This window comes from Ambystoma mexicanum, chromosome 10 (assembly GCF_040938575.1).
Source record: "Ambystoma mexicanum isolate Mex_15411 chromosome 10, UKY_AmexF1_1, whole genome shotgun sequence".
In the NCBI taxonomy this organism is placed as follows: domain Eukaryota; kingdom Metazoa; phylum Chordata; class Amphibia; order Caudata; family Ambystomatidae; genus Ambystoma; species Ambystoma mexicanum.
In genome coordinates this window covers 1,521,724,276-1,521,750,793 of record NC_090932.1, presented here as the reverse complement: position 1 = coordinate 1,521,750,793, position 26,518 = coordinate 1,521,724,276, and the positions used below count along the sequence as shown (strand labels likewise).

General features: G+C 48.9%; 1 protein-coding gene across 6 annotated transcripts in view; it reads left to right on the top strand.

The window, feature by feature from the left end:
• The window catches only part of NCOR2 (nuclear receptor corepressor 2), a 2,813,293-nt gene that overhangs the window by 2,696,458 nt on the left and 90,317 nt on the right, over positions 1 to 26,518 (top strand). For all 6 annotated transcript variants that reach the window (XM_069619703.1, XM_069619702.1, XM_069619704.1 and 3 more), the window contains one exon: positions 21,524 to 21,669. In XM_069619703.1, coding sequence (XP_069475804.1) covers positions 21,524 to 21,669 — 146 coding nt within the window. The remainder of the gene's footprint in view (positions 1 to 21,523; positions 21,670 to 26,518) is intronic.

Here is a 26,518-nt window from a genome sequence, read left to right as displayed (position 1 = left end):
CGTTGGACCATGGGATGGCCATGTTTCCCTAACTCGGGAGAGTTCGTGCTATTTTGCAGTTCATGAAAATCTCTTGCGTTGGCCCTGTTGATCGTTGCTCCCTCGTTGCCAGGGTGGCCACCGCTTTGTAGGGCTTGACGCCTTACACTTCTGACCAAGTCTGTCAGGAGGGGAAAATGTCCCACTGTAGTCCATAGCCATTGGGTGTTGGTTGTCCGTTGTCTTCAGGCCTGCCCTGGGTCCTTTGTATCTGGCGAGAAATGAAATGGAAGCGCTTGAGACCTGAGAATTTACATATTCTTCATTTTCTTGACCTAACCTCTCTGCACTACTCTCACATTATTCAGTGTCCTAGTGGGAGGAGCCAATGGTACACCTCTGCACCATCCTGTCACCACCTGGTGGCGTTCAATGGCGGTCTGACTGTAAATTATTACACAATTCGGAATGTACCCAGAAAATGGGTAGGCACTTAATTTTTGTGAAGATACTCATTACACACTTGGATCATATATATGCAATTTGGGTGCTAGTGTACAAATGGGCCTTTGGATCTTTGTATTTACAGTGCTTTTGTTGTAAGCTGTTTATAGTGCGTGCCTTTGTCCCGTGGGGCATCAGGCACTGACAAGCTAAATAGGGAAACATTAGGGTGGTAAATTTGTCATATAGGGTGGCTGTGTTTCTAAATTAAGTGCACCATGTTACTTAGTTAAGATAATCGCAGGGTTTTAAAATCTTTTTTATTTATTTATTTATTTATTTATTTCTATGGCTCCTCTCACACTTCTCAGGGCGTGCCTCGCAGTGAACTGCAGGCACTTTAAGCTGGTACTAACTGCAGGCACTTTAAGCTGGTACTAATGAAACCCGCTACCAATTTGCTCCCATTCTCTCTATCCCACCCCATGTCCACTTTTTAAACCTTACCTACTCTGTTAATTACTCATTTAGTCTAGTATTTTATTACTCCACTACTGTAATTACTGTTACATTTAAACAATATATATTTCTAATTACTGTTACATTTAAACAATATATATTTCTAATTACTGTTACATTTAAACAATATATATTTCTCCCCCCAATATCTGCTTTCAAATTTTAATACAACCATTATGCTCCAGTTCGTGCAACAATGACCTCTTTCCCTATGTGTGTTGGCTAATGCATTTGTGCCAGTGTTATTTTCAAAAGCGCTAGTGGCAGTACCACTTGCACTGTTATTTTGTCGCCAAATTAATTCTGTTGGGAACATGGATCATCCACCCTTTACCCCTATTTCTCTCCTCCTGTGGTGAACTGTCAATGAAATGTAGTCCTCCCCCCTCAAGTGCACCTTCTTCCACCTTGTGTGTCTCATTTAATTGTTCTGTGTTAATCGTGTATTCATGAGCCCAGTCTCCTCACTGAAAGATGTGTGCTCAAAATGTAGCTAAATGTACTCTCTTGTGATGCGCTATCATTATGCACCCCCCCTCTGTACCGTGCACCCCCATTATTCTTAAACAATCTTCCTTACTTTCAACATGTGTATGTCTGGTGTTTAACAAGTTATGTATTTCTCGGTTAATAAGGTGGTCATATCCACATTGCTCATGATGTCACAAATGTCTCTTCCCTAATGCATGGCCTAGTCGCCCCACTGTCACCCAGAAAAGAAAATGTTTTGATACCTATCACCACCCCTATGCAATTGTCCTCTGCATTATTGAGTGTGCGTGAGTGTGTGTGTCGGCGCGCGTCTCGCCCGCTCTGTCGGTGAAGCGGAGCATGAGTGTGTGTGGCAGAGTGAGTCAAATCAAGTTTGTCTTGGGCTGTCCTATTAGCGGTATAATGTCAATCTATGTCCTTTGAAAGATTTGTTCCCCATCAGGAAGACCCCACCCAGTCATGTAACCGGTACCATTGCTATTGTGTCAGTGTTCTGTATGGGTGCTGGCTGCTGTGCAGTGCCCCTGTGTTGTCATTCTAGTCAGTCCTGGGGTAGTGGTGCTGTCATTTGTTGTGTCTGTACATGTAGTGGTAACAGTACCTGCATTGGTGCTTGTGGTGTCTGCTGAAATGATCCCATCCTGCCCCATGTATCCTCCCCACATGGGCGGTTCATATTGTGGTGATTGTTGACACTGCTATTGTGATTCTTGTGCGTGTGTGTTGAAGCTGTTTTTAACTGCCCCTCCCATCGCATGCTTGAATTATTTATTTTGTGCCTACTTGTCCTCATCTGCCTTTCTCTGCCCCTGTGTCATCAAATATTACACTCGCGGAGGTTCAGAAGGGTGAGTCCCCTCTTCCCTCTGCTCGTGTTTGTTCAACATCAGCTGACCCCTCGCATTTTCCTTTTCCTTCGTGCACACAGTTCAACTGTAGCCATGTGCTTTTAAAGCTATTCCCGTGTAAGTGCTGTGTATGTGTGTCCTTAGCGATTGCTGCACGCTTCTGGAGAAGCCGCCTATGAGCAGCCATGGTCTTTTTAATTTACCTTCAGTACTTTTGAATCTTTGCACACTATGTTTTACTGACTTATTTCAGCATGGAAGCCGTGTGCTACACAACAAGTGAAGGGGAGTCATTTCTGTATTGTGTGATACATTTTACCTCTATTCAATTCGAAAATTTCGGTAGTCCGCTGTTCAGGGAGCAAAAGTTAGAAAATAATTGAACATTTTTTCAACTTCTGTGAGCCTTCTTTGCTCCGCACCTTAGCCAGTGCACTCCACGTGCAATCCATCTTCACCAAACCATTGCCTTCTCCGGCACACCCCACAATCTTGCGCATGTGTCTTCCACACACCGCCTCTGGGTCACCTATTCTCCAAATCCAAAACCACACCACTATCTCCTCACCATCAAAACTTTGTGTCCTTAATCATCAATCTGAAGGTGGCGTCACCAAACTAAAAACACAATGCAAATGAAAAGACAAATGTGCATACACAGAAAAATAACCCATTTCTCCCAACCCCACAAAAAATCCCAAAATAAAACCCCACAATCCCCACAGCTGTCTTCCTGTCTCAACTGGAACAAGGTAAACCACAATAAACTCTTATAATTGAACTGCACACACCGCGTCGCCTAGTGCATGATACGCTCCTCACCAGGGGACCTTAACCAGCCAACTATCTTCCGCACTTCGGGAACAATCTAGCTACCTCCTGCGGGAAAACATCATCCACTCACTGAACTAAAACGCTCAATTAGCAGGGAACCTCATCTACTCATTGATCTATAACGTCAATTCATAGGAAATCCAGACCCCGTACATGAAATCACCATCCAGACCAATCAGCGCGGCAATCCTGTTCTAGACCAATCAGCGCGGCACTCCTGTTCTAGACCAATCAGCGCGGCACTCCTGTTCTATGTGTAGGGAGTCACTACCCCACCCAATATGCTCAAAAACACAAGAAGGGACCACTGCCACCACCCCAGTCCCAACTACAATTCACGTGCCGATCAATACCAATGCGCTGAATTTTGTGACAATGTACAATCACCCACCACCCAATTTACAATCCCTCCCTAAAAAAAAAATTTAAAAAAAACAAAAAAAAAAAAAAAAAAACCCACTTTAACATTTCTACTTTAAACATTTCCCCCCCTCAGAGCCCATGTTGCTGGTTTACTTACATTTTCCTATGCTGCACTGGCAATTGCACCACTGCTGGACACTCCCTCAATGCGCTTCACCGGACCCCTTCTCCTGCAGGGCTCTCACCTGCCCTCAAGCGGGGTATTTCCAAGTGGCCCCCGAAGCCTTTAGCCGGTTACGCGTTTTTCCGGTGGTCTTCAGGTGCAGGCGAGGGTCTCACAGCTTCCTTGAGTCGGCGGCAGGGAGCTCAGTCCATCACAGGGCTTGCGCAGGCAGAGCTCAATTACCCATGTTACAATGAGCAATGAGCCTCACAGAGGGCACCAACTTGTCGGGGAGAAGCTGGATCCCCCCCCACCCCCAGGGCAGTGGGGGGCCAGCAGCCATAGCCTCACCAGCTATGGGAGGCCCCAACACCTCCCATATGGCCCCCAGAAATGCAACAGAGTTCCAAGCAGGCAGCAACATGTTTCAAACTGCTTTATTTCTAGGCACAGAAGAGAAAAAAAAGCCAAAGAAAAGCATCGTGTATCGCGAGTTCAGGCGCCGTCTCCCCCGGGGCTGTCTTGCAAGTAAGTTTTATAATCACACTGCAGGCTGACCTCGCAAAATTGGATCAGCTCCCAGAAACCTATCTCCTCCTGTTATTGGCTGCAGAGTGGTGGGTTACATATGTAGCACTTATAGAGAGCCTGATAATTGGATATTTACCTCCTGCGTCAGTGGGTTGATTTAGCTGTGCCAGCCCCCATTACCTAATTCTAATCATGTTGCAATGTGACTTTGTTCCCATAACTTTTTAGCTGGACAAGCAGTTCGCACCTGGTTCTGGCTTGTTACAAATTATGTTTCAATGTTGTGCGTGTCCTTGAGAAAATGTCTTTCTTTCCCAGAAAGAAAAAAAGCACACTGGGTTGCCGTGATTTACTCGCATTTGTGGATAATTAAAAAATGTCTGTCTGCAGAAAGTAGTTTTATCTTGAATTTGCGGCCTTGGCAAGTCGGACTTGTTTTGCGAGGAATGTTGATAAGGCTCCCGCAGCCAGTGTTCAGTGTTCAGTGAGTGAAATGAACTTAGCTGTAATTTTCCTGAAACATCGCTTTACACTGTGCATTTAGACCATGTTAATTCATATAGGCATTTGCAAGCCTTTAAACAGGGATTTTTGTGTTTGTAGATTCTGATATTGCAGCATTGATTCTAATGTAGCATAGAAGTTGCACTGTTGGTGAAGTGGGTGTGTTTCAGCATATTTGTCACTCATGGGTGCGCTGGGGCGCTTGGGGTGCGGGGGCATGGATTTGGTCTCCATTTTCCCTCTTCACTACTCTCAAATGCTATGGGCACAAGTGCAAGAGGCTCGCCGTTTGGTGCCGTACCCAGAAGATCGACCCTCTACGAGTCACTGCTATGCAGTTGCTTCCGTATTTGTTGTCATTGGCCAAGGCAGGACTGGCCCATGCTTCCATCAAGGTTCATCTGGCGGCTATTTCCCGCTACACCAGATCTCCTGGACGATCATCCTTATGGTCACATCGTTTGGTCAAGGAGTTTGTTAAAGGACTATTTTGCTCGTTCCCGCCGGTGAAGGCTCCCTCTACTACAGTCAGTACAGAGACACATCCAACCCTCTCTGATTACTCATAATTTAACATGGGCAGTCAAGCCGCGCATTGAGAAAGTTTTCCGGCCAGCCTCCTCAGACCCCCTTTACATAAGGGGACAGTTAAAACCCTACTTGAAACACTTGTGTATAGGCGCGTTATAAATGCCACATCATACTCCTTTGTGGTAACAACTACTGGAAAGAGAGCAGGTAAACCTCTGGCCTCTTCCGAAGCCTCTGCTGATATGGAGAGTAAAAAGATTAACACTTTTGGAAGAAAGGTAGTAACTTACCTGACTAGAATTTCTAATAACACGACTTACTCTTACGTCTCGTCCCCTTTCCTCCATACTGTAAGGGCGTCCCTTCCAAGGGACGGGAGACGGAACTTTTTTCACCAGAAAAAATCTTCTTCCTCTTTAAATTTAGAGGCACGTGGGGGCGCGGCCCAGGGAGCATACGCTGCCCTGACTCTGCCCTCTGGCGCCACACCTCAGTCCCCTTTTCCGCGTCGACGGCAACGGGCCAAATTCACCAGCGCTCCTAGGTTTGGCCTCAGCCATGTAATTCCACGTGCGGATACTTCTTTGTTTTTGTTTTCTTTTCTATCATTCAGGTACTCTGTCCTCAGGTTTCACGCTCCTCCCCGACGCATGTCGACTTCTACAGGGTTCAGCAGGTGTCCATCCTGCAGCGGGCGCTTCCCAACTTCAGATCCCCACACCCTCTACCTACGTTGCTTTGGCCCAGACCACGGTTGGCAATCATGTTCGGCGTGTGACTCGCTGTCCTCAAAGGCGCTGAAGAACAGACTAGCCAGGTCGAGGGAGCTCTTCTAGAAGTCCCCTCCAGAGGATCTCAAGGACTTTGTGAAGCACCGTCCCAGGTCCAAGGTAGGGCCGATATTTTCCTGCTCATCCCGCAAGGGGGACTCCTTCCTAGGGACTCTACCACGCTGTAGGGACCGGCCAGGTCCTTCCACCGGCACGTGCACCGAGGCTGCTACAGCTACCGGCCTTCGGGTCGAGGGGTCCTCGGATCCTCCCGGACGCAGTGTCGAGGGACCGGAAGGTTCTTGTACCGGGTCTACACCCTTTTACCGGCGCAATGGCCGAGGGGCTACGCCGGCCACCGGCAATAGGTCCGAGGGGCTATGCCCTAATACCGGCAATACGTCCGAGGGGGCGCCTAAACGCATCTCTACCAACGTCCGGGTCGAGGGTGTCACACCTACCGGGCTGAGACCCGAGGAGCAGGGTAGGTCTTGTGATCCACACGCGAGAGTCTTGGACGCGCCCGGACCCAGATGACTGGGCAAGACGTGGCAGGCACGTGGCAGTCTGCTTGACAAAATGGCTCTGCACCAGACAGGAGCACCCGTCTGACGCCATTCTACGAATTCGGCGAAGAACGAGTGTCAAGGTGGGACTGGTCGCAACCAGGTACGTGGCCTACAGTCTACCCTTCATATGTGCAGGGCAACTTTCCAATGCGTCCATACAGACAGGGTATGTAGCAGTCCCCCGATACCCTGTCGCTAGCCCCTGCTTCCTCTTTGGCCGGTGAGGAGGTGCTCTTCGCTAAATTCCTCTGCCTCATGAGGTTGCCTCAGATGGGGGTTATCATCAAGGACACAGTCAGGGAAGTCCTCCCCGCCATGCTAGCGGCACCACAGATCCCTCCATCGGGCTCCCAGACCCCGGTGCAGCCGCCTCCTCCGGCTCCACAACCAACTCTGCAACCTCCGCCGCCTCCTCCGGCTGCGTTCTCTGTACCCCAGCCTCCGGCGCCAGCTACCCCTCCTCCTCCACAAGATCCTCCAGATCTGCAGGACACGGACAAGGAGGAGGATCCGGACAAACCATCCTCAGCCAGGGCCTTCCATGAACATCTTGCTGGCCTGGCGGAGTACCTAGGCCTCCCTCAGCCCGAGGTCAAACAGCCGGCAGTGGGGGTTCTGGCTGAAGTCCTCACAAGATGCCCCTCTGCCAACACAGGGATTCCACTACAAACCGATATAGTCTCCCTACAGAAGGGTTGGCTCAAGCTCCACTCAGTCCAGCCGGTCAACTGACGCCTGGACGCATGGTACAGGCAGATGGAGGGGTACACACTCTTGCCCTCGACCCATCCTCAGCCACACTCCTTGGTGATCGCTGCGGCATCACTTTACTTCAAGCCTCAGTCGTCCTCAGCCGCCTCCTCTGCGGCGCTGCTAGGCAAGGAGGAGAAGATCTTGGAGGCTTACGATAATAAGATCTATTCCAACACCTCCTTCACCTGCATCAGGCCAACGCAGATACCATGCTGGCTGCCGCCAACCAACGGTTATGGCGAGAAATTGCAGACTTCCCCCCGGAACTCCCCTCCCAGTGCCAATCACTCTGTAAGGCGGGGCTAGCAGAGGGCAAGCTCGTGGCGCATGACCTCATGGAATCCACGTGGCGCATATTGATACCTCGGGCCAGGCCATCTGCATTGCCACGGACATGAGGCGCACAGCCTGGCTCCGGGCAACGAAATTCAACCCGGATGTCCAGGAGCACATTCTAGATCTACCGTTCGAGGGGGGGGGGCTTCTTCTACTCCTCTACGGGTGAAGAGCTGGACAAGAACAGCTCACAAACAGCAAAGTCTTTGCCCATTCTTACAAAGACCACACCCAAAGCTTACACCCAATCTCAGCAGCGCTCAGAGAAGGGTTGTCCATATGGAGGGTTCAGCGTTCAGCGGCTTCCAGGAACACATATCCAGGCAGCCGGACCACGTGCTGTTTCAGAGCCGGCGCAAACAACAAAAAGGGGGGGGCTTTTTTCAGTCCCCCTCCTCAGCCTTCAAGGTAAAGAAGGCATGACACGCCCCTTCAGGTGCACGTGTCTCCGGTGGGGGGCAGGCTTGCTCTCCATGCATGTTTCTGGCGCCAGAACTTCGCGGACCCCTGGAGCCTCTCTGCAGTATCCACGGGGTACCACCTACCCATCCCAGCCTCTCCTCCCTCCTCCCCTCCACTCCCACAGGTTAGGACAGCAACTCTTTTGGCAGAGATCCCGTCGCTCGTAGATAGCCAGGCAGTGGAGGATGTTCCAGCCTCCCAGCAAGGCTTTGGCTTCTACTCCAGGATTTCTGCCATTCTGAAGAAGAACCAGGCGGGCCTGAGAGTTGTGCTGGACCTTTCCACCCTCAAGCTCTCCTTACCCCCGCAAAAGTTCAAGATGGTTACGCCAGCTTTTATAGCGGAGACATTGGACAAGGGAGACTGGATGTGCTCCCTAGATCTGAGGGACACGTACCTACATGTCCCGATTTGGAAGCCCCATTGTTCTTTCCTACGGTTCAGGATCATGGGCTACCATTTCCAATACAAGGTCCTCCCGTTTGGCCTCAACCCGGTCTCCAGGGTCTTTACCAGACTCATGAACGTGGTAGCGGCCCTCCTCAGAGAGCAGGGCCTCCACATCTATCCATACCTCGATGACTGGCTCGTCGGGGGTACATCTCCGGAGGCGGTTTACCACTCCTCCCATGCCCTTATGAACACACTGCACAACCTTGGCTTCTCAAGAAGTAACAGCTGCTCCCTACGCAGAGTCTGACGTTCCCGGCACTCATTTGGGACACGTGCTCCGAGAATGACTTCCCGTCAGAGGACAAGATGTCGGCCAGCAAGAGGGCCACCGTCCACTTCCTCAGCAGAGAGGTGACTTCGGCTTGGTGGAATCAACGTCTCCTGGGTCTACTAGCAGCGGTTCTGCTAGCCGTCCCGCACACAAGACTAAGATTGAGAAGGATTCAGCTGCACTTCGCGGCCTCAAGGAGTAAGGAGCGGGGCTCTCAATCCGAAAGGATCAACGTTCCTCCATCTCTCCACCCGGACCTAACTTGGTGGTCCAGGGACTGCAACCTACGGATGGGCAAGCCCTTCCGGTCGTCTTCTCCGCAGGCCACCATCACCACAGACTCCTCGCTCGAGGGCCGGGGAGCCACCAAGGACGATCTCTTGGTCCACGGCACCTGAACTCGACAGGAGCAGGAATACCTCATCAATTGGTTGTAGCTGAACGCCATCTGGCTAGCGCTCAGGGCATTCCTGCCACTTCTCAAGGGCAAGGTTGTCCTCATCCAGACATAGAACTCGACCGGCATGTACTAAGTCAACAAGCAGGGAGGTACCAGATCCCCCTCCTCTGTGCAGACTGGCGATCAGTATGTGGGAATGGGCCATGGGAAGCAAAATGTACCTCTATGCAGTCCACCTCCTGAGGGAACCTGGAGGCGGGCAGGCTCAGCAGGCTGGGAGCGGACAATTACGAGTGGCAGCTAAACAACCTCGTTATTCAGGAGATCTTCAACAGGTGGGGTCCCCCCCAAGTGGATCTCTTTGCCAACTGGCACAACAAGAAATGCCCCCAGTTCGCATCCTGGCAGGGTCAGGGCCCCGGCTCTCTGGGCGACGCATTTCACCTCCAGTGGACCGGCATGAAGGCCTATGCCTTTCCACACACTCCCCTGATCCACAGGGTACTTTCCAAGATCAAGGAGTCGCACCGGCTCCGCATCATTCTGATTGCTCCATGGTGGCCGGCCAGACCATGGTTTTCGGAGCTCCTCAACCTCTGAGGTGCCCCCGATACACCTCCCGACGGGCCCGGCTCATCTTCTGGCGCAGCAGTGGGCAGGATCATCCAACCCACGCCAGGGAAACTAGCACTCACAACGTGGTACCTGAGCAGGTAACACTTTGGCATCTTAGCCTTTCACAGGCCAATCTCGAGATCATACATGAGCAAAGCCATCAGGGCCCAGTACAAGAGCAAATGGGCCAGGTTCTGCCTCTGGGCAGACTCCAAGCGAATTGACCCGTTGGCCTGCAATCCGGACATTGTGCTCTTCTTTTTGGCGCACCTCGCTCATTCGGGCATACAGGTCGACACCTGCTGTACATATCTTGCAGCCATGGGGGCTTACAGGAACTCGGAGGAAGGCATTTTTTCCTCCTCCAACCATATCGTCAAACACCTGACCAGTCTCGCAAAGGCTCTATCCGCCCATCAAGAAACCGACCCATGTGGGACCTGAATATATTCTTGGACGCCCTGGCACACAAATCATTCGAGCAATGGCGTCAGTGGACATTAGGCTGGTCACCATCAAGACGACCTTACTAGTCGGTGTTACCTCAGCTCGCAGAGTCAGCGAGATTCTGGCTGGTTCGCCTCTGAACCATATACCACCTTTCACAGGGACAAGGTAGTCATGCGGACGCACCCGGCATATCTGCTCAAGGTTCCATCTGCATTTAACTTGAATGAGGAAATAGTCCTTCCGACTTTCTTTCCCGATCCCAAGGACGAAGCACAGAGAGTGCTGCACTGCTTGGATGTCAGGCGTGCCCTGCAATTCTACTTGGACAGGACCAAGGGCTTCCGCAAGTCGGACGCCCTGTTCGTCACTTTCGGGGGCTCGAGGCCGGACTATCGGGCCTCAAAGACTTCCATATCCTGCTGGATGGTCTCTGCCATCAAGGCAGCGTATGAGGGCCAGTACAAGCCGCTCCCGGCCAACATGCATGCCCACGCAGTCGGGGCCAAGGCAACGGCCATCGCATTCCAGTGCCATGTCCCTTGACAAGTAATAAGCAGGGTGGCCACTTGGGCCTCTCCCTCGGCTTTGCAGCTTTCAGACAGGCGATTCTCAGGAACCTATTTGCTTAAGGAGGGTTTCCTCTCCACCCTGGGGCTACAATCAGTTGTAATCGCTCATACAGTATGGAAGAAAGGGGACGGTACGCAAGAGTAATGGAGTTACTCACTGTAGTGACTAACGTACTCTTAGTCCATAGTCCCCTTTCCTCCATACGTCCCGCCAACCTCCCCCCTAATAATACTGGTGTTATTAGGCAATGTTAAATCTATTGTCGACACATCAATGGGGACTGAGGTGTGGCGCCGTAGGGTGGAGTCAGGGCAGCGCATGCTCCCTGGGACCCCCCCCCCCCACAAATCCCCATGTGCCTCTACATTTAAAGGGGAAGAAGGTTTTTTCTGGTGAAAACTGTTCCGTCTCCCGTCCCTTGGGAGGGACACGCTTACAGTATGGAGGAAAGGGGACTATGGACGTTAGTCTCTACGGTGAGTAACTCATAATTTATTAGCTAGTTACAACTACCACAAGTGGGATGAGATGGCCGAACAAATAGCATTGGTTCCAGAGCCCCTTAAAACACAACTGTCGCTCTCGATTGCAGAGGGTAAGCAAATAGCAAACTGCATCCTCAAGAACAACTTGGATGCAGCAGACAATGCAGGAAGAATAATAGCAGAGGGCATGTTGATCAAACGCCACACGTGGCTATGCCAGTCAGGCTTCATTATTGAGATTTCGGGCTACCCTCCTTAATATGCCCATAGAACCGAAAGTAGTGTTTGGCAAAGCTGTGGAAGGGGCTCTAAAGAAAGCGAAAGAAGAATATGACACCCTAAAATGATTGGGGCAGCCCACCAATAAACGCTCTGGAGAAGGGGGGGGGGGTAAAATTGTAGCTGTTTTAGAGGGCAAAACTCAACGAGCATCAGGTTACAACCAGGGTCAAAGCTCGTCCTGGGGTTCATCACAGGGACAGTCCTCTCAACAGGGGTTTCAATGAGGCCAAAGAAGGTCTCCAAGTAGGGGTATATCCTCCTCCTCCATAGGCGGCTCAACACCCCCCCCAAGCAATGAACCCCCACTACAGGTTTCCTCCCATGCTCATCCAGTAGGAGTCCACATTTCATAGTTTAGCCACATATGGAAGGCAATGACCTTGGACAAGTGCGTACTTTCAAACGTGACTTGCAGTTAGTGCATAGAACTGATAAAGCAACTAACCACCCACCAAGACAAAGGAACACCTCCCAGAAAGAACAACATATCCTGTTTGAAGGGTTCCATGTAATAATGTCGCCACAAAAATCTCGCCATACAAAAATATCGCCGAAAAATGGCCGTTTTCTGTGGCGACATTATTGCATGGAACATGCGGGGGACAACCCCGCAACCCCCAAATTATTTATTTATTTGCCCCTGTCCCCATATATATGGTCACCCAAATAATATCGCCACAACCTTTTCCCGGCGTATTATTTACGGCGACCATATATATGGGGATAATATTACCTGATACAGTTTGAAGAGGTGACAGCGCTGCTCTTAAAGGAAGCCGTAGAAATCGTCCCGTCGAACCAGGTAAACAAGGGTATTTATTCAATGTACTTCCTTGTGCCAAAAAAAGACCTCACAATGCGCCCAGTCTTAGACCCGCACCCTGCAAACACCTATGTCAAGCCACAGAAATTCTGCATGCCAACACTACAGGAAGTAACTGTTCAAGCGGGGGAACTGCATGGCAACCTTGGATATGAAAAATGCATACGTGCATATTCCTATGTTCCCAGTGCACAGAAGGTGGCAGGGCATTTATGCAGAGAGTCAATGCCAGTGTACCCTTACCTGGATGACTGGCTGATCACAGGGGAGAAACCCCAAATTTGCAAGCAAAATACCCAAAGAACAATCAATCTACTTTTTCAATTGGGTTTCTCAATCAATGAGAAAAATTCAAGCCTTTTAACAAACAAGACCAAACGGTTCCTAGGAGCTGTCATAAAACCAGAAGAGGGTTTAGTCTTTCTGTCGAACGACGGAGTACAAAACATACTGCTGCAAATACCTCAGTATCTAGCCGGACGCCAGATAACCGTACACAAAGCAATGCGCCTGCTCGGGATGATGGCATGCATTTACCTGGTCCCACACGCACGCAAAACATTGGTCTCAGGCAAGCGGTCAGTGGGACGCTCTAGTGGTCATTTCGCCAACCCTAGTACAAGCTCTATGCTGGTGGACAAAGGAGAACCTGTTAAAGGGAAAACCCTTTCATGACCCGGCGTGCAAGCGGTTGTCACAACAGATGTATCACTCACCCGGTGGTGGCCCATTACCGTCATCTCACAGTGCATGGTTTGTGGACTCCGATCACAGCCCACAATCACATCAACCTTCTGGAACTAGCAGTGCTAAAGGCATTACAAACCTTCCAAGCACACCTGAGAGATCTGACAGTTCAAATACTCACAGGCAGCACCACTGCTATGTTTTACATAAACAAGCAGGGGGGCACACACTCTCCAAGTCCGTCCAGGCTAGCACAAAAAAAATGGAAGTGGGCACTTAAGCGGGGCATGTCCCTAACATCGCAACATGTTCCAAGGGAACTCAGTTCTGTAGCAGACTCACTAAGCAGAGATCCTTTACCAGAAGAGCACGAGTGGCAACTCGACAAAGATATTGTAGACTGCATCTTCACACAATGGGGATACCCCCCATAGACCTGTTTGCAACAAAACAAGCAATGCCCAGACTGTACATCCAGGTTCCCCTAGCACAACTCCAAGGGGAGCACCCTGTGGATGAACTGGTCAGGGAAATTTCCCTATACCCCCCCCCCCCCCCCGCAACTCCTCTGATGAGCAACTTGGTGAATAAAATGCAGAAAGAACAAGTGACATTAATCCTAGTTGCTCCTATGTGGGCAAGACAACCTTGGTATCCACATCTGCGCAAACTGGCGATGTGCGACACGATCAAACTCCTGTACCCCTTCAACATGCTCACACAATACGGGGGGACAACATTGCACCCTCAACCTCAGTCTATGAACTTGGCAGCTTGGCTCCTGAATTCATAGTTTGGCCATTTAAATCTACCTCAAAGATGTATGGAGATCCTCAAGGAGTAATGTAAACCTATCACTAGACACTGTTAATTTAACAAGTGGAAAAGATTTTTTTGTGGTGCCAGACAAAACAAATAAGTCCAATAGAATTTACTCCATCTCACATTCTTCATTGCATGCGTCACTTACTAGACCCCGGTCTAGTATTTAACTCAATCAAGGTTCACCTAGCGGCTCTATCCACTTGCACCACTTCTCAGATTAAGGTTTTCTGGTGGAAAATCCCAGACATTAAGGCTTTCATGGAGGGAGGAAGGAGACCCCCCGCCCCCATTTCAAACCTGCCACCAGGGTGGCACCTAAATGTGGTACTTGCAAAACCCATGCGACACCCCTTTGAGCCAATGCATAAGTACAGGCTTAAACACCTCTCTTATAAAACGGCTTTTCTGGTGGTCATCACCTGCATAAGCAGAGTCAGTGAATTGCCAGCTTTGTCAGTGCAAGACCCAGCCACCGGAGTAGGGCACAGGATAAGGAGGGCTTCCCTTTCCCACGAGACACCCTGTCAAACCACTGCTTCTTGCTGCAAGACTTCTGCACTTCAGGCCTCCGACTTTTGCAACTCTGAGCACCACAATCCGTTACAAATACGGTGGCAGTCCCATTGTCTGTGTTTCTCTGCTTCTTAAACTACTGCTCGTAACTTCTTCTGCTTCTTCTGGTGGCATGCACCTGAAGGGGCATTAAATATTCAAACGTTCCACTCAGGTGTGGGCCGTCAGAAACACTAGATTGCATACTGCAGTTCTGTGCCTCTGAGCCCCTCTTCCTCGTCCCAGTACCTGGAAAATGATGTGACTTGCAGTCCCTAATGTTGTACTTCTTGTTATCAAAGACTTCAATTTTGCAATAGGCCATTCAAACCGTGTGATCACTAGGGAAGTTGGTTAGCGGGGTCTCCCAATTCTCCTGATGAGTCCCCTGCCATGCGTTCCTCCCGCAGAACACCCCCGCCCCCATGATCGGAATCAGGAACTATCTGCCTTTCCCTTTCCACGTGAGAAGTATCACTTCTGATTCATCACAGCACCTGATGCAGGGTTTCCTGAATACTGTTGTTTCAAGTCTAAAACGGCCTGATCCCTCAATAAATAACACAAATAAATACAATATCCTGTTCTTTTCTAAAAGGACAACAGACAAAACATTTATCAAGCCGTACGTTCCATAACCATTGTTGTTTTGTTACTGCTAACAAAATGCTGGTTTTGATTGACTGTATCACAGCACTGCCCGGCCTGGCAAATTGTTAGCCTGAAGTCTTCCCGCTCTCATGGCTATGCTTCCCATCATTTGCCTTAGGTAGTAGGACACATATCTAGAACCTCACTGAAGCGAATAGAATACCAATTATTTCCTAGGAATACACTGGAATAGGAAGTGATCCGCGCTGTACTGCGAGTTTTTCTCTCCACTGAAGTTGTTTCACCAAATGTCTATGGTTGCTAGATTTAACTCAGATATTGGATAGCTCCCATCACAGAAAGCGCTATCACTTGGCCTTTAGCCCAGATGACACAGTCACCTCACACACATTTTGCCCTTGGGGAAGTCACAGGAAATTGATTGGAAAAAAATAGATAATCAGTACATCATGAATAAATTAACATTAAAACCTCAATGAGGGCAGAAGATGCAGGGTGGGGACTAGGAGGTACTGTGCTACAAAATGTCTGACTTTCAGTTGTTAACTTATTCCTATGAAAGGGTGGTTAATCCAAACTTCTCTCTTGTCCCTTGGGAGCAAAAGACTTAAAGGGTGGCTCTTCTGGAAGCTGAATCTCAGCAGGCTGTAGACTGCCGCAAGGCACCATAAGGGTGGAGAGGCCTGAATTAGAATTTCCCGCCATGACATATGGCCCTAACGATTGGCATTGGAAGCCTTGGTTATTGACTGGATTTTTGTCTAAAATGTCCCTGGGATCTCCAACTCCAGATGTTGACAATTCACAGAGAGAACATGTTGTGTGGAGACCTGTCGATTCAGCTAAGTTATTTGGTTCTATATTAGGTGGCCAAGGAGTTCTTGGCTTCCAAATCTCAAATTACTTTTCAAGCGATCCTCGCTAGTCTTTGTTCGTTCTGCTCATATTGACCTCTTTCATTATGTTTAGTCTTCGAGTAAGATTTGCTCAAGCCCTGTTTTCATTGGCTGTTTCTCTGTTATAAGAAGCAGGGTGCCAGGCGGTTAGGTGCATTCAAACTTGGGCCTGTAAATGTACTACACCATACACTATTTTATTTTATTTATTTTTTACATTTGTAAAGCGCACTGCAGCCCTAAGGCATAGAGGCGCTGATAAGTGGTGCGTAAGAAGGCTTGATTAAGGGTTACAAAAAAGCCGCCCCAGAAGAGTTCTTAGAATATACATACAGTGTTACAGATACATAGGTCCAGGGTAGCGAAACAAAAAACAGGCACATTATTTGAAGAGACTAGTCTTGATGCCCTTGTGAAAGGCAGTGTGAGAGTTGAGTCGTCTGATGTGCGGTGGAAGGGAGTTCCAGAGAGTGGATGCCATGGTGGGAAAGCTTGTGCCACCAGCACGCACTCTGCGGGTTTTTGGCACAGTTAGTAAATTGGAGTAGGCCACTCTGGAGGGCCTGGAAGCACAGGGTTTAGAAAATCTCTGGACAAGATATATAGGGGCCTGATCGTGAAGACATTTGTGCGTGAGGGCAAGGGTTTTGAACAAGATTCTTTCCTTGACTGGTAGCCAGTGGACCTGACGCCTGAGGTCAGAGATGTGGTCCCTGCGTGATAGCCCAGTGACGGCCCTTAGGGCATTGTTTTGGACTAGATGGAGTCTAGGTTTTTTCCTGACGTCCCTATTAGAAGGGCGTTGCAATAGTCCACTCTTGAGCCAATGATTTCCCTGGCGATAATTAGGCAATTCTGTTGGGAGCGGTATGGTCTGATTGCGTTGAGCAGTTTGGAATAGTAGGCTGAGGAGGATGCAATGGCATTGACCTGCCTGTTCATGTTCAAGTTCGGGTCCAGGTAGACTCCCAAGGTCTTGACTGTTTGGGAGACAGGGATAGGAATGTTATCTATGGTGAAGGAGTTGTATTGCTTGTCCAGCTTTCTGCCATCCAGGATTGGATCGTGGTGTAAATGGAGTTGAGCGTGTTCAGGTCAGACAGGTAGTCCCCGGAGAGGGGGATAAGCACCTGAGTGTCATCCGCATAGTTCGTGTATGAGATGCCCAGGGCGTCAAGGATCTTGAACAGCGGCCTCGTGAAGAGGTTGTAGAGGGTTGGGTCGATGCATGATCCCTGTGGGACGCCACATTGGATGATGCTCGGGTCAGCGCAGGAAGAGTCGGAGAAGACCTTCATTGTTCTGTCCTGCAAGAAGGAGGTTATCCAGTTGCAGGCAGTCGGGGAGAAGTTGGCTGCTGTGGCAAGATGGTGGCAGAGGGTCTTGTGATCCACCAGATCAAATGCAGCTGATAGTTCCAAAAGGAGGAGTAGAGCAGGTTTGCCTGCATCTGTGAGGTCGTCCATCTGGTTTTTGAGGTCAAGAAGTGCCGTTTCGGTGCCATGTCTTGGCCTGAAGCCTGACTGCCGAAGACCAAGAAGATGGTTATCTTCGAGGAATTTTTGAACTTGCAGGTAAGCTGCTTTGTCCAAGATTTTTAGTAAAAATGGGACAATGGTAATGGGTCTATAATTCCCTGGGACCGAGGGGTATGGGGAGGGTTTTTTGATGAGCGGACAAACCCATGCTTCCTTGAGCTCATCTGGAACATGGCCAGACTTGAATGAGGCATTAATGAAGGCAGTGATGAGGAGGACAAGGGCGGGGGCACAGTCCTTGATCACCTGGGCTGGGCAGACGTCCCCTTTACAATTGGAGGGCTTGATGGATCTAAGGAGGGCAGCGACTTCGGTTTCAGTCATGTCCTTAAACTCAGAGGGGCTTGGCTGGTGTCAGCTAGTGGAGCAGGGGAGCCAATGTGTTTGGCTAGAAGGTTGTTGAGTGCTTTTTGGTGTGCCAGGATCTTGGCGTGCAGAGTGTCCAATTTATCCAGCATGGCGGATTGAATTTTGTTGCACCAGGCTTCATCTTTTAGGAGAGTAGGAGGGGGGGAGGCAGGGGTCTCAAGCTCTCTAAAGATGGAGAAAATTTCTTTGGTCCCTGATTTGGCTTCTGAAATCCTAGCGTTGAAGGAGGACGCCTTAGCCTTGATTATGGCGTTTGTGTATTCAGTGGATAGGGCCTTAAAAGCTGCTTTAGTGGTGTCTTTGGGGTTATTCTTCCAGGCAGAGAGTGCAGCTCTTTTTTTTTTGACGTAGCTGTGAGAGCTCCTGGGTGAACCAGGCATTGGTATGTTTGACCTTTTTTGCTTTTTTGAGAGTAAGAGGGGCTATAGTGTCCACGGCCTTGGTGATGATCCTTTTGAAGTCTTTAACAAGTACTGATGGATCATTAGAGAAGGGCAGAGATAGTGCAGGTACGAGGAGATGTTTAGTAAGGTTCTCCTTTGTGAGCTGCCGAGAGCTTCTGGTGAGTGCGACGGGGAGCGAAACCGCTGGCTTATGCAGCCCTTTTGATGTGGTGATGTCAAATTTAATGCAATGGGGGTCAGACCAAGGGATAGGGGAGATGTCTTTGACCTCAAGGGTGCAGTTGTGGTGGGCAACCCAGTCTAGCGTCCACCCTTTAGAGTGGGTGGGCCTAGAGATAGATTGGGAGAACCCAAGGTTGGAGAGAGCTTTATTGAGGGCAGTGGCGTGGGAGTCCTTAGTCATTGAGACCGAGGTTAAAGTCACCTAGGAGGATAACTTTAGATGAGCTTTTTAGATTGAGAGCGAGTGAATTAGGGCTTCCTGGAAGTCCGTGCTCGGCCCAGGCGGGCGGTAGACAGCATGGAAAGCAATGGTACAGGTGGCTGAGAGCTGGAGTTTGAGCAGGAGGTAGTCAGAGCTCTGACCCAAGTCTGCTTGAATCCTTCTGAATTGTAGATTCTGCTTGGCAATGACAGCCACCCCCCCACCTCTATGAGCGGAGCGATCTTGTCCATGGATGGAATACCCTTCCGGGATGGCAAGTGAGAGGGCAGGGCCAGATGTATCGTTTAGCTAGGTTTCACTAATGAAGAGTAGGTCAAGTTTATTAGAGGTGATAAGGTTGTGAATATCGAGAGGGTGCGCCGGCAGGGACCGGGCTTTAACTAAGGCACAGTATAATGTGGTGTCCTTAGGTTGCAGGGTGTGGTCGGTGGTGGCAGGAGTTGCCACAGTGCGAGTTAGCAGTATAGGGCAAGGCGCAGCACTATTACCAGGGGCAGCAATCATAGAAACAGGCAGCAGAGTACAGGGTGCATCAGTATTAGCAGGGGCAGCAGTCATATAAGCTGGCACCAAGGTAGACGGCGCAACACTTTTACCTGGGGTAGCAGTCATAGAAACCGGCAACAAAGTACAAGGCGCATCAGTATTAGCAGGGGCAACAGGCCTCAATACTGGCATAATATTGCAAGACACTTTATCAGTAGCAGGGTCAAGGAATTGCTGGACGTGGTCAGGAGTGGTATGGTCAGGAGTGGTACCAAGGTTGTATGTGACACGTGAAGGGTCCAATAGGGTCCGCTTGGCTGACGAAGATGGGTGGTCCCAGGTGAAGAGGTGAGTCAGCACGTATCTTGGTGTGAGCCGATGGGCAAGAGGCACCACACCAGAGTGCCGTTGGGAGCGTGGACGCAGGTTCTTCTGCTGGATGGATGGAGGCAGGCGAGTAGCGTGGTTGGCCTTCCATGGAGTGGTAGTGCGGGAGCTAGCCCCTACATCAGTGGCTGGAAAGGAGGGAGGGGCCGTGCAAGGTGCAGGAGCATGGCAGTGGGGGGTGACGCTACCGCGGCGCCAGAGGGAGCGGGAGATCCTGGCCCCAAGGCGTGCTAATCTAGAGGCAGCCCCAGGGGAGGAAGTAGGCGGGGGGGTAGGCAGATATGCGTGACCCGAGCCGCAGGTTCCTGGTTGCGAGCGTGCAGGGTAGCATGGCATGCGGGTAGTGAGCAGGGTCATGACCCTTACCTTGAGGAGAAGATCTGGAGGCTGCGGTGTGCGCGGTCGAGCAGCGGAGCCGCTGAGAGCAAGCTAGGCCTTTGCTCCTGGCCTTCGCTCTGCTGCGGCTTCGCCTGTCGGTGTCCCTCCAGCCCATATAACGCAGGGGTGGAGGGGCGGGCCTGGTGGGTGGGCCATTGGCTGTCTCATGTTGCCGGATGGTCGTCATGGCAACGGCCGTGACGGCCATTTTCGATTTCTGTAGTCTCGGCTCCTCGTGGTTCGCAGTGGGGGCCAAAGGCAGCTTCAGGAGTCCTGGAGATCCGGATGGCTTCAGTGAGGCGTGGGTGGGATAAGAGCGGTGGGTGGCTCTGTCGGCGGCTGTTTCGCACGCTCCAGCGCTACGAGGTGCAGGGCAGGGGATGCACGGCGTGTCAGCTGGTGCAAGTCCCCTCGCAGCAGAGCCGCTGAGAGCGAGCTAGGCCTTTGCTCATGGCCTTCGCTCTGCTGCGGCTTCGCCTGTCGGTGTCCCTCCAGCCCATATAACACAGGGGTGGAGGGGCAGGCCTGGTGGGTGGACCGATGGCCATTGGCTGTCTCATGTTGCCGGATGGTCGTCATGGCAACGGCCGTGGCGGCCATTTTCGATTTCTGGAGTCTCGGCTCCTCGTGGTTGGCGGTGGGGGCAGTGGGGGCCAAAGGCAGCTTCGGGAGTCCTGGAGATCCGGATGGCTTCAGTGGGTGGGATAAGAGCGGTGGGCGGCTCTGTCGGCGGCTGTTCTCGCGCGCTCCAGCGCTACGAGGGGCAGGGGATGCACGGCGTGTCAGCTAGTGCAAGTCCCCTCGCACTGGAGCCGCTGAGAGCGAGCTAGGCCTTTGCTCATGGCCTTCGCTCTGCTGCACTAGACAAAGTTAATAGTTAAGCCTGTGGTTTATGGTTCAAACAGTGCTACGGTTTAACCCTGTGGCAGGAGACAGCGTTTTATCTGTTATTGGCACTTAAACCCTCGTCCTAAGTTTGTTTGTTGATGTACCCATGCTTTTACTTGCCTCTCCCATCTTCGCTTTCATGTTTCTTCTCTTACTGCTGCAGTGCTCCAGTGTGTCTTTCTGTCTCTGTCTTTGTTTTTGACTTTTAAGGGAGCTCACAGCCTAATGGGAGCAAAGAAACCAGTATTAAGGCCATGACAGGTTCTGAATCACTGCCCTCTGGCCCGGTTGTTCCTAGGGAAAAAAAGAGACTCCAACACAAGTGAAAGCACTGAGGCAGGCAGTGAGAGCAGTTAAGTGTCTTGGAAACGGGAAATGGTCATGATAGGGAAGGAGGAGGATCTGGTTAACAAAACATTTATCTGTGGGCCCTACTAAAGGTTTTCACAGCCTAATTAAGTGTACACTGGGTTTTATACCACAACAATCATCAAGATGATATTTGCTATGCAACATAATCTCGGTTTGCTGGAATATAGTGGGTGGTTGTATGGTGGCTTGCAGTCAATTTGCACTTATGTTGTCTTCTTTTTTCCTTTCTCTTTGTAGAATGGGTTCAAAGTCTCCGGGAAACAGCACACAGCCACCAGCCTTCTTCAGTAAGCTGACAGAGAGCAACTCCGCTATGGTTAAATCCAAGAAACTGGAGATCAATAAAAAGCTTGGTACAACCAGCAGGAGTGAGGCAGAGTATAGTAAGACTTTCAATGTTTCTTTCAATGTAGCTGTAATTGGATGGGGTTGTGGGGACAGTGCTATGTGTTGTGTGCTAGAGAAGGGGAATCATATACAGAGTTCTCATAATGAAATCCTCCTGCATCACTTTTCTGTTTGACTAAGCCACATCGGCAGGGTGCCATCAGCTGGCTCGAAAAATAGGCTTGATTTGCCTATGTCGGCCTGCATTATGAGCCTACTGAGTGCCTCAAAGCAGCCCTCTGCCTCCATTTCCCACTCACCCCTTAACATTCATGCTGTTTGCCTTTCCACCACCTTCCCTCAGCTTTTTTCACCATGGGCCCATCTATCACTAAGCACATGCGCATGCTGAACATCAACCTTGTCACAGTTGCCCCCTATAGCCTCAATGAGCAAGAGTATGGTAAGGCTTTCAATGTTTCTTAAAGTGCCTCAAATTTGATTGAGTTATGGCAAAACAGTACTCTGTGCTTATGAGGCTAAAGTCGGAATACCATGTACAGCGTTCTGACAATACAACTGTATACTTCACCAACCATTCATAGAGATATTAGAAACCCAGATTTGGAAGACTAGCGCTTGACCTCTTAAGGCAAATAGTTACAATGCCTGTTAATTCAGCGAAAACTGATGCTAGGGAAGGAGCTTGGCACTTATGGCACAAGTGTAGGCCTCATTAAGAAGGGATAGAAGATTTTTATGTACCGTAACCGCATGTATCCTGTTCCCTGCTGTTCATCCTAGTACTATCAGTGGATTTTGTTTCTATTTCACCCTAACTCTCTAGAAGCATAACATGCAAGAATTGGGTGCTTTATTTTGCCTGTAAAAAAACATTGGCTTTGCGTCCAAGAAAATGAAGGAAAAAAAAGTTGCAACATGATATAAGCAAAAATGAGACAACCCTTTTTTAAGATTATCGGGCAGAATTTATTCTTGCCTATGAACTTGGAGGGGTGCTTATTTATTTGTTCATTTTCCGAAGGCATACACCAGATGTCGGTACATCAGAGCGGCATACAATGAATTAAAATACAATTTTATAAAATAACAAAAAAATGCAAATTAACGTTGCAAAGTTTTTAATTCATTATCTGACTCCCACACCACACGCTAATTAATTCTGTCCAAAATCCAACAACCAAAACCAAGTTATGAGTTGTTTCCTGAACAGGAAGTAGCTACTGTAGGGAACTCAATGCAATGATACAACCAGGCCTCAACATTTGCACTTTTCGTTAGCTAGTGATAATCGTCTCCTGGCGAGTAAAAATGGTGTGCTGTGTGCATACTGAGAATTGAGTGGTAACTTTTTGTGCCTGGCGAGGAGCTTTCAACTTTACATTTTTACCCCTGAATTACAACATACCTTCACAACGTGAAGTTCAGCGGTTCAACTGCATTTTTATTGAAACTGGATAGTCAGGGTTTGGGGTTCAGTTTAGATAAATGTCTAAAGAAACCTGGAAAACGTTTACAGCCAAAGAGACTTCAATGGATTCAGTGCTGGAAATGGAAAGCATTTATTGGGGCAACCGTCACTTTTTAGGAGGGGCAGGGCTTTGGGAAGGTGGGGGCAAGGGGCGTGGCCCCGTCCAGATTGCGCAACACTGTACCTCTATATAGAACACAATCCTGGCGATTTGTATAAAAGCAAAGAGCATTATGGAAACAACATCATGTCCACAATTTTAAATGTCAAACGTGTCTTATAGTGATTAATTTAGAAAACTTTTAAGCAAATAATGGACTCTTCTGTTTTGTTTGGTCACAATATTTACCGTAATAGAGATGTCTGTAAAATGCAGGACATATATAACAGTTTGAACAGCTGCAAAACTGGCTTCGGCAGTTTGTGTGTGTTCTGAACTTGTGTTCTGAGCTCTCTTAACAAGCAGACTGCTTTCAAAAGAAAGCGTTCTACATAAGGCACAGAATAAGAACGGGTTGTGCAGCGGAGCAGCCTGTGCTACAATGTACAGACTGCTTTCAGGAGACTCGGCACAAACACAGTCTTCTGAATATGCAAGTGTCATGTCTGGGACCCCCTGGGTTTGGAGAACGGAGCAGTGCTCGGGCAAGACATTTTTTGCCAGAGCGCCGCTCCGTCTTGTTCCGGCCCATTTCCTGCAGTGAATGGATTGCATTCTCCCACAGATTCCACATCTGATAGATATCCTTCCAGCATCGGCTTCTCAGAAAAATCTTCGACCTGGGGTGTAGTTCAGTTCATGATAGTCTGTCGGCTCTGTTATTTCTCGACCATGCTGAAGCGGGGTCCTTAAATTTAGTAACGCGCCATGCATGAATGGGATGCAGAATAACTCTTACACCAAATGATAAGACTTACTCGGGAAGTTGGCAAAAAGTCTCATCTGACTATTTTATTATCAATTGTCTAAAACAGACGTCGCACAGCATATCTCGAAGTATTTCATAAAAAACAGTACCTTTATAGTAATAACTCGTCATACTTGATGTCATACTACTTGGCAAACAAGAAAAAACTACAGGGTGTTGTGGTTGGCTTAAAGGGAACATCTAAGTATACTTTGTATATAGGAACGGGTTGTGATTGGTTCTCTACAGTCAGGTGGACAACTTATGCCCACCCCTAGTGCAAGTCATCTTCAACAGTTATTAAGTACACAGTATATCATTGGCTCTCAAACTATAAGGCCCTTTGTTATATGAACCTCTACAAATTGGTGGGCACGCTTGTGCCCTTCTAGAACATTCGGCTCACTAGCAGCAAGGCTCACTTAGCAGCAAGTAGACTGGTACCCCAGGTGTCAGTGGGTGGACTTGACTGTGTCTCCCCACCCAGTTAGCCCAACATCTTTCATCGCTCATGCCTTCTGTGATTTAGATTGTCTTTGAACTAAGCCTTGCAAAGTATCCTTGCTCCTGGGAATATAAGGGAGTACAGGCACATTCTTATCACAGTTGTGGTCTGCACGCCCTACTCCTATTTCCATCCTTGGTTCACGTGACAAGAGACTGTATTTCGGCCTGTTTTGCAGCATTTAATTTTCTTGAATTAATTAACTTGGCACTTGTGGTATTCTTGCTTTGCACCTTAACAAGGGCTTTTCACGTTCCATGTTCTTCAAGGATCGTTCACTGTTCAAGGATAGATAACCATTCTTGGCCACTCCATCATTTGACACCAGGCCAGACAGCTCTTCCAGGCCCTTCCATGCTCCTAGCTTCATGTTGCTGTGACACAGCTTTTCGATCCCTCCTTCTTCATGGGTCTGAGCTTACTAAATAGATGTCCAGAATTCTATATAATGGCGGCACTGCCTGCAGTCTATTCTTATGGCCCTTAATTCTTCTTTGATAGCATTGAATCACTTCATGGTAGTGTTGATTGTCTACAGGAGCTCCCAGCGAGTGATTTGCAACCACTTCACATTGGCCATCGTCTGAATACCAGGCATAAAAATAGTTGCAAATATTGCTGAAGTCTGGCTGATCAACCTGTGATCATACGGAATGGCATCCAAATCTTCTCTTGATTTAACTGAAAAGTTATTCTCCCTCTTTGTTCGATTGAGAATTTTGAGTGACCTTTTCCTCCTCAAATGGGCATCTGCTTTTGGAAACTCTGGAAACTCTACAATATTCAGGTCGCTCTTAGAAATCAGTAATGCTGGAACATGAATAAGCACTATGCAGCACATCCCTCCCCAATCTTTGGGCAGCTTCATGTAGTCCCTAGACCCACAAGCCCAATAGTGATCCATCAGGACTGCTGTTCCTGCTCCCATTTTAGTGACGTCAACTGTAGTCTTGCCGCCTCTGTTATTTGCCACATTATTCTTTCCTTCTTTTCTAAAGCATAACGTCACATTTGTCAATGGGATCACAAATATTGGGCCTGAATCATCTTCGACCCATGTTAGTAGTTTGGCATACTTGGCCCTTCTTCCCATACCTTCTTGGATTTCACTTGTCCATAGATTAGCAGCTGAGATTGGTCTCAGCATCCAGGCATCCAAGGTATTTCTGTTTACCAGGACAGTTGTCTCTCCATTTCCTTAACAACTACCTCTTCTGGTCCTGTCGCCGGATACGTAAACAATTACAATTAACAATTTGCTTTTCCATGTCGGTTCTTTTTCCATCTGTGTAGTCTTGATACAATCCTCCTGAAATGCAGGTTATTTATTTAGGTTGTTATTATAACAACCATTTTGCTCCCCATTGCAGAGCGGGCAAACTTCCTTGAAACTGTCCTCTGGTCACATGCTGCAAGATGAACAAGAAATCTGACATTGTGTTCCGGAATTTCTCTAGAGATAAAACTTCACCAAGTTTCCAAGGCATAGGGTATGAGAGCGCAGACATAGCAGCTCTCCTTGGATTTTTTCTCTCCCAACTTTTTCATGTGCTGGTACCACATGTTAGTACCAAAGTGTGCTGTACTATCTAGATAAGTGTTTATCCCATCATTGTCTTCCTCTGCACGCCTTCTGTGTCTTCCTAACAAGATATTGGCAGCCCATGGAAGCAACTCTAAAGTAGCCTTATGCTGGCGAGACAACACAAGGGGCTTTGGCTCATCGGTAATGGCCAAGTCTACAAGAGTTCCTGGAGTGGGGAGGATTAAAGGGACTTCTGCCGTGTTTTGATCAATGAGACAGAACAGGCGAATCAGAAGAAATAGAAACACATAAAGCATAATGGTGCATATGCATATCACAAACCAACATATTAATCCCCACCACTTGTGCCACACGGGAGTTTCTTGAGCTTGCTCATTCTCTGAAATCGTGCCAGCTTCAACGTTCCTCATTTTTACTGCAATTTTAAGGAAGGAAAAATACTTTACTCCTTTTA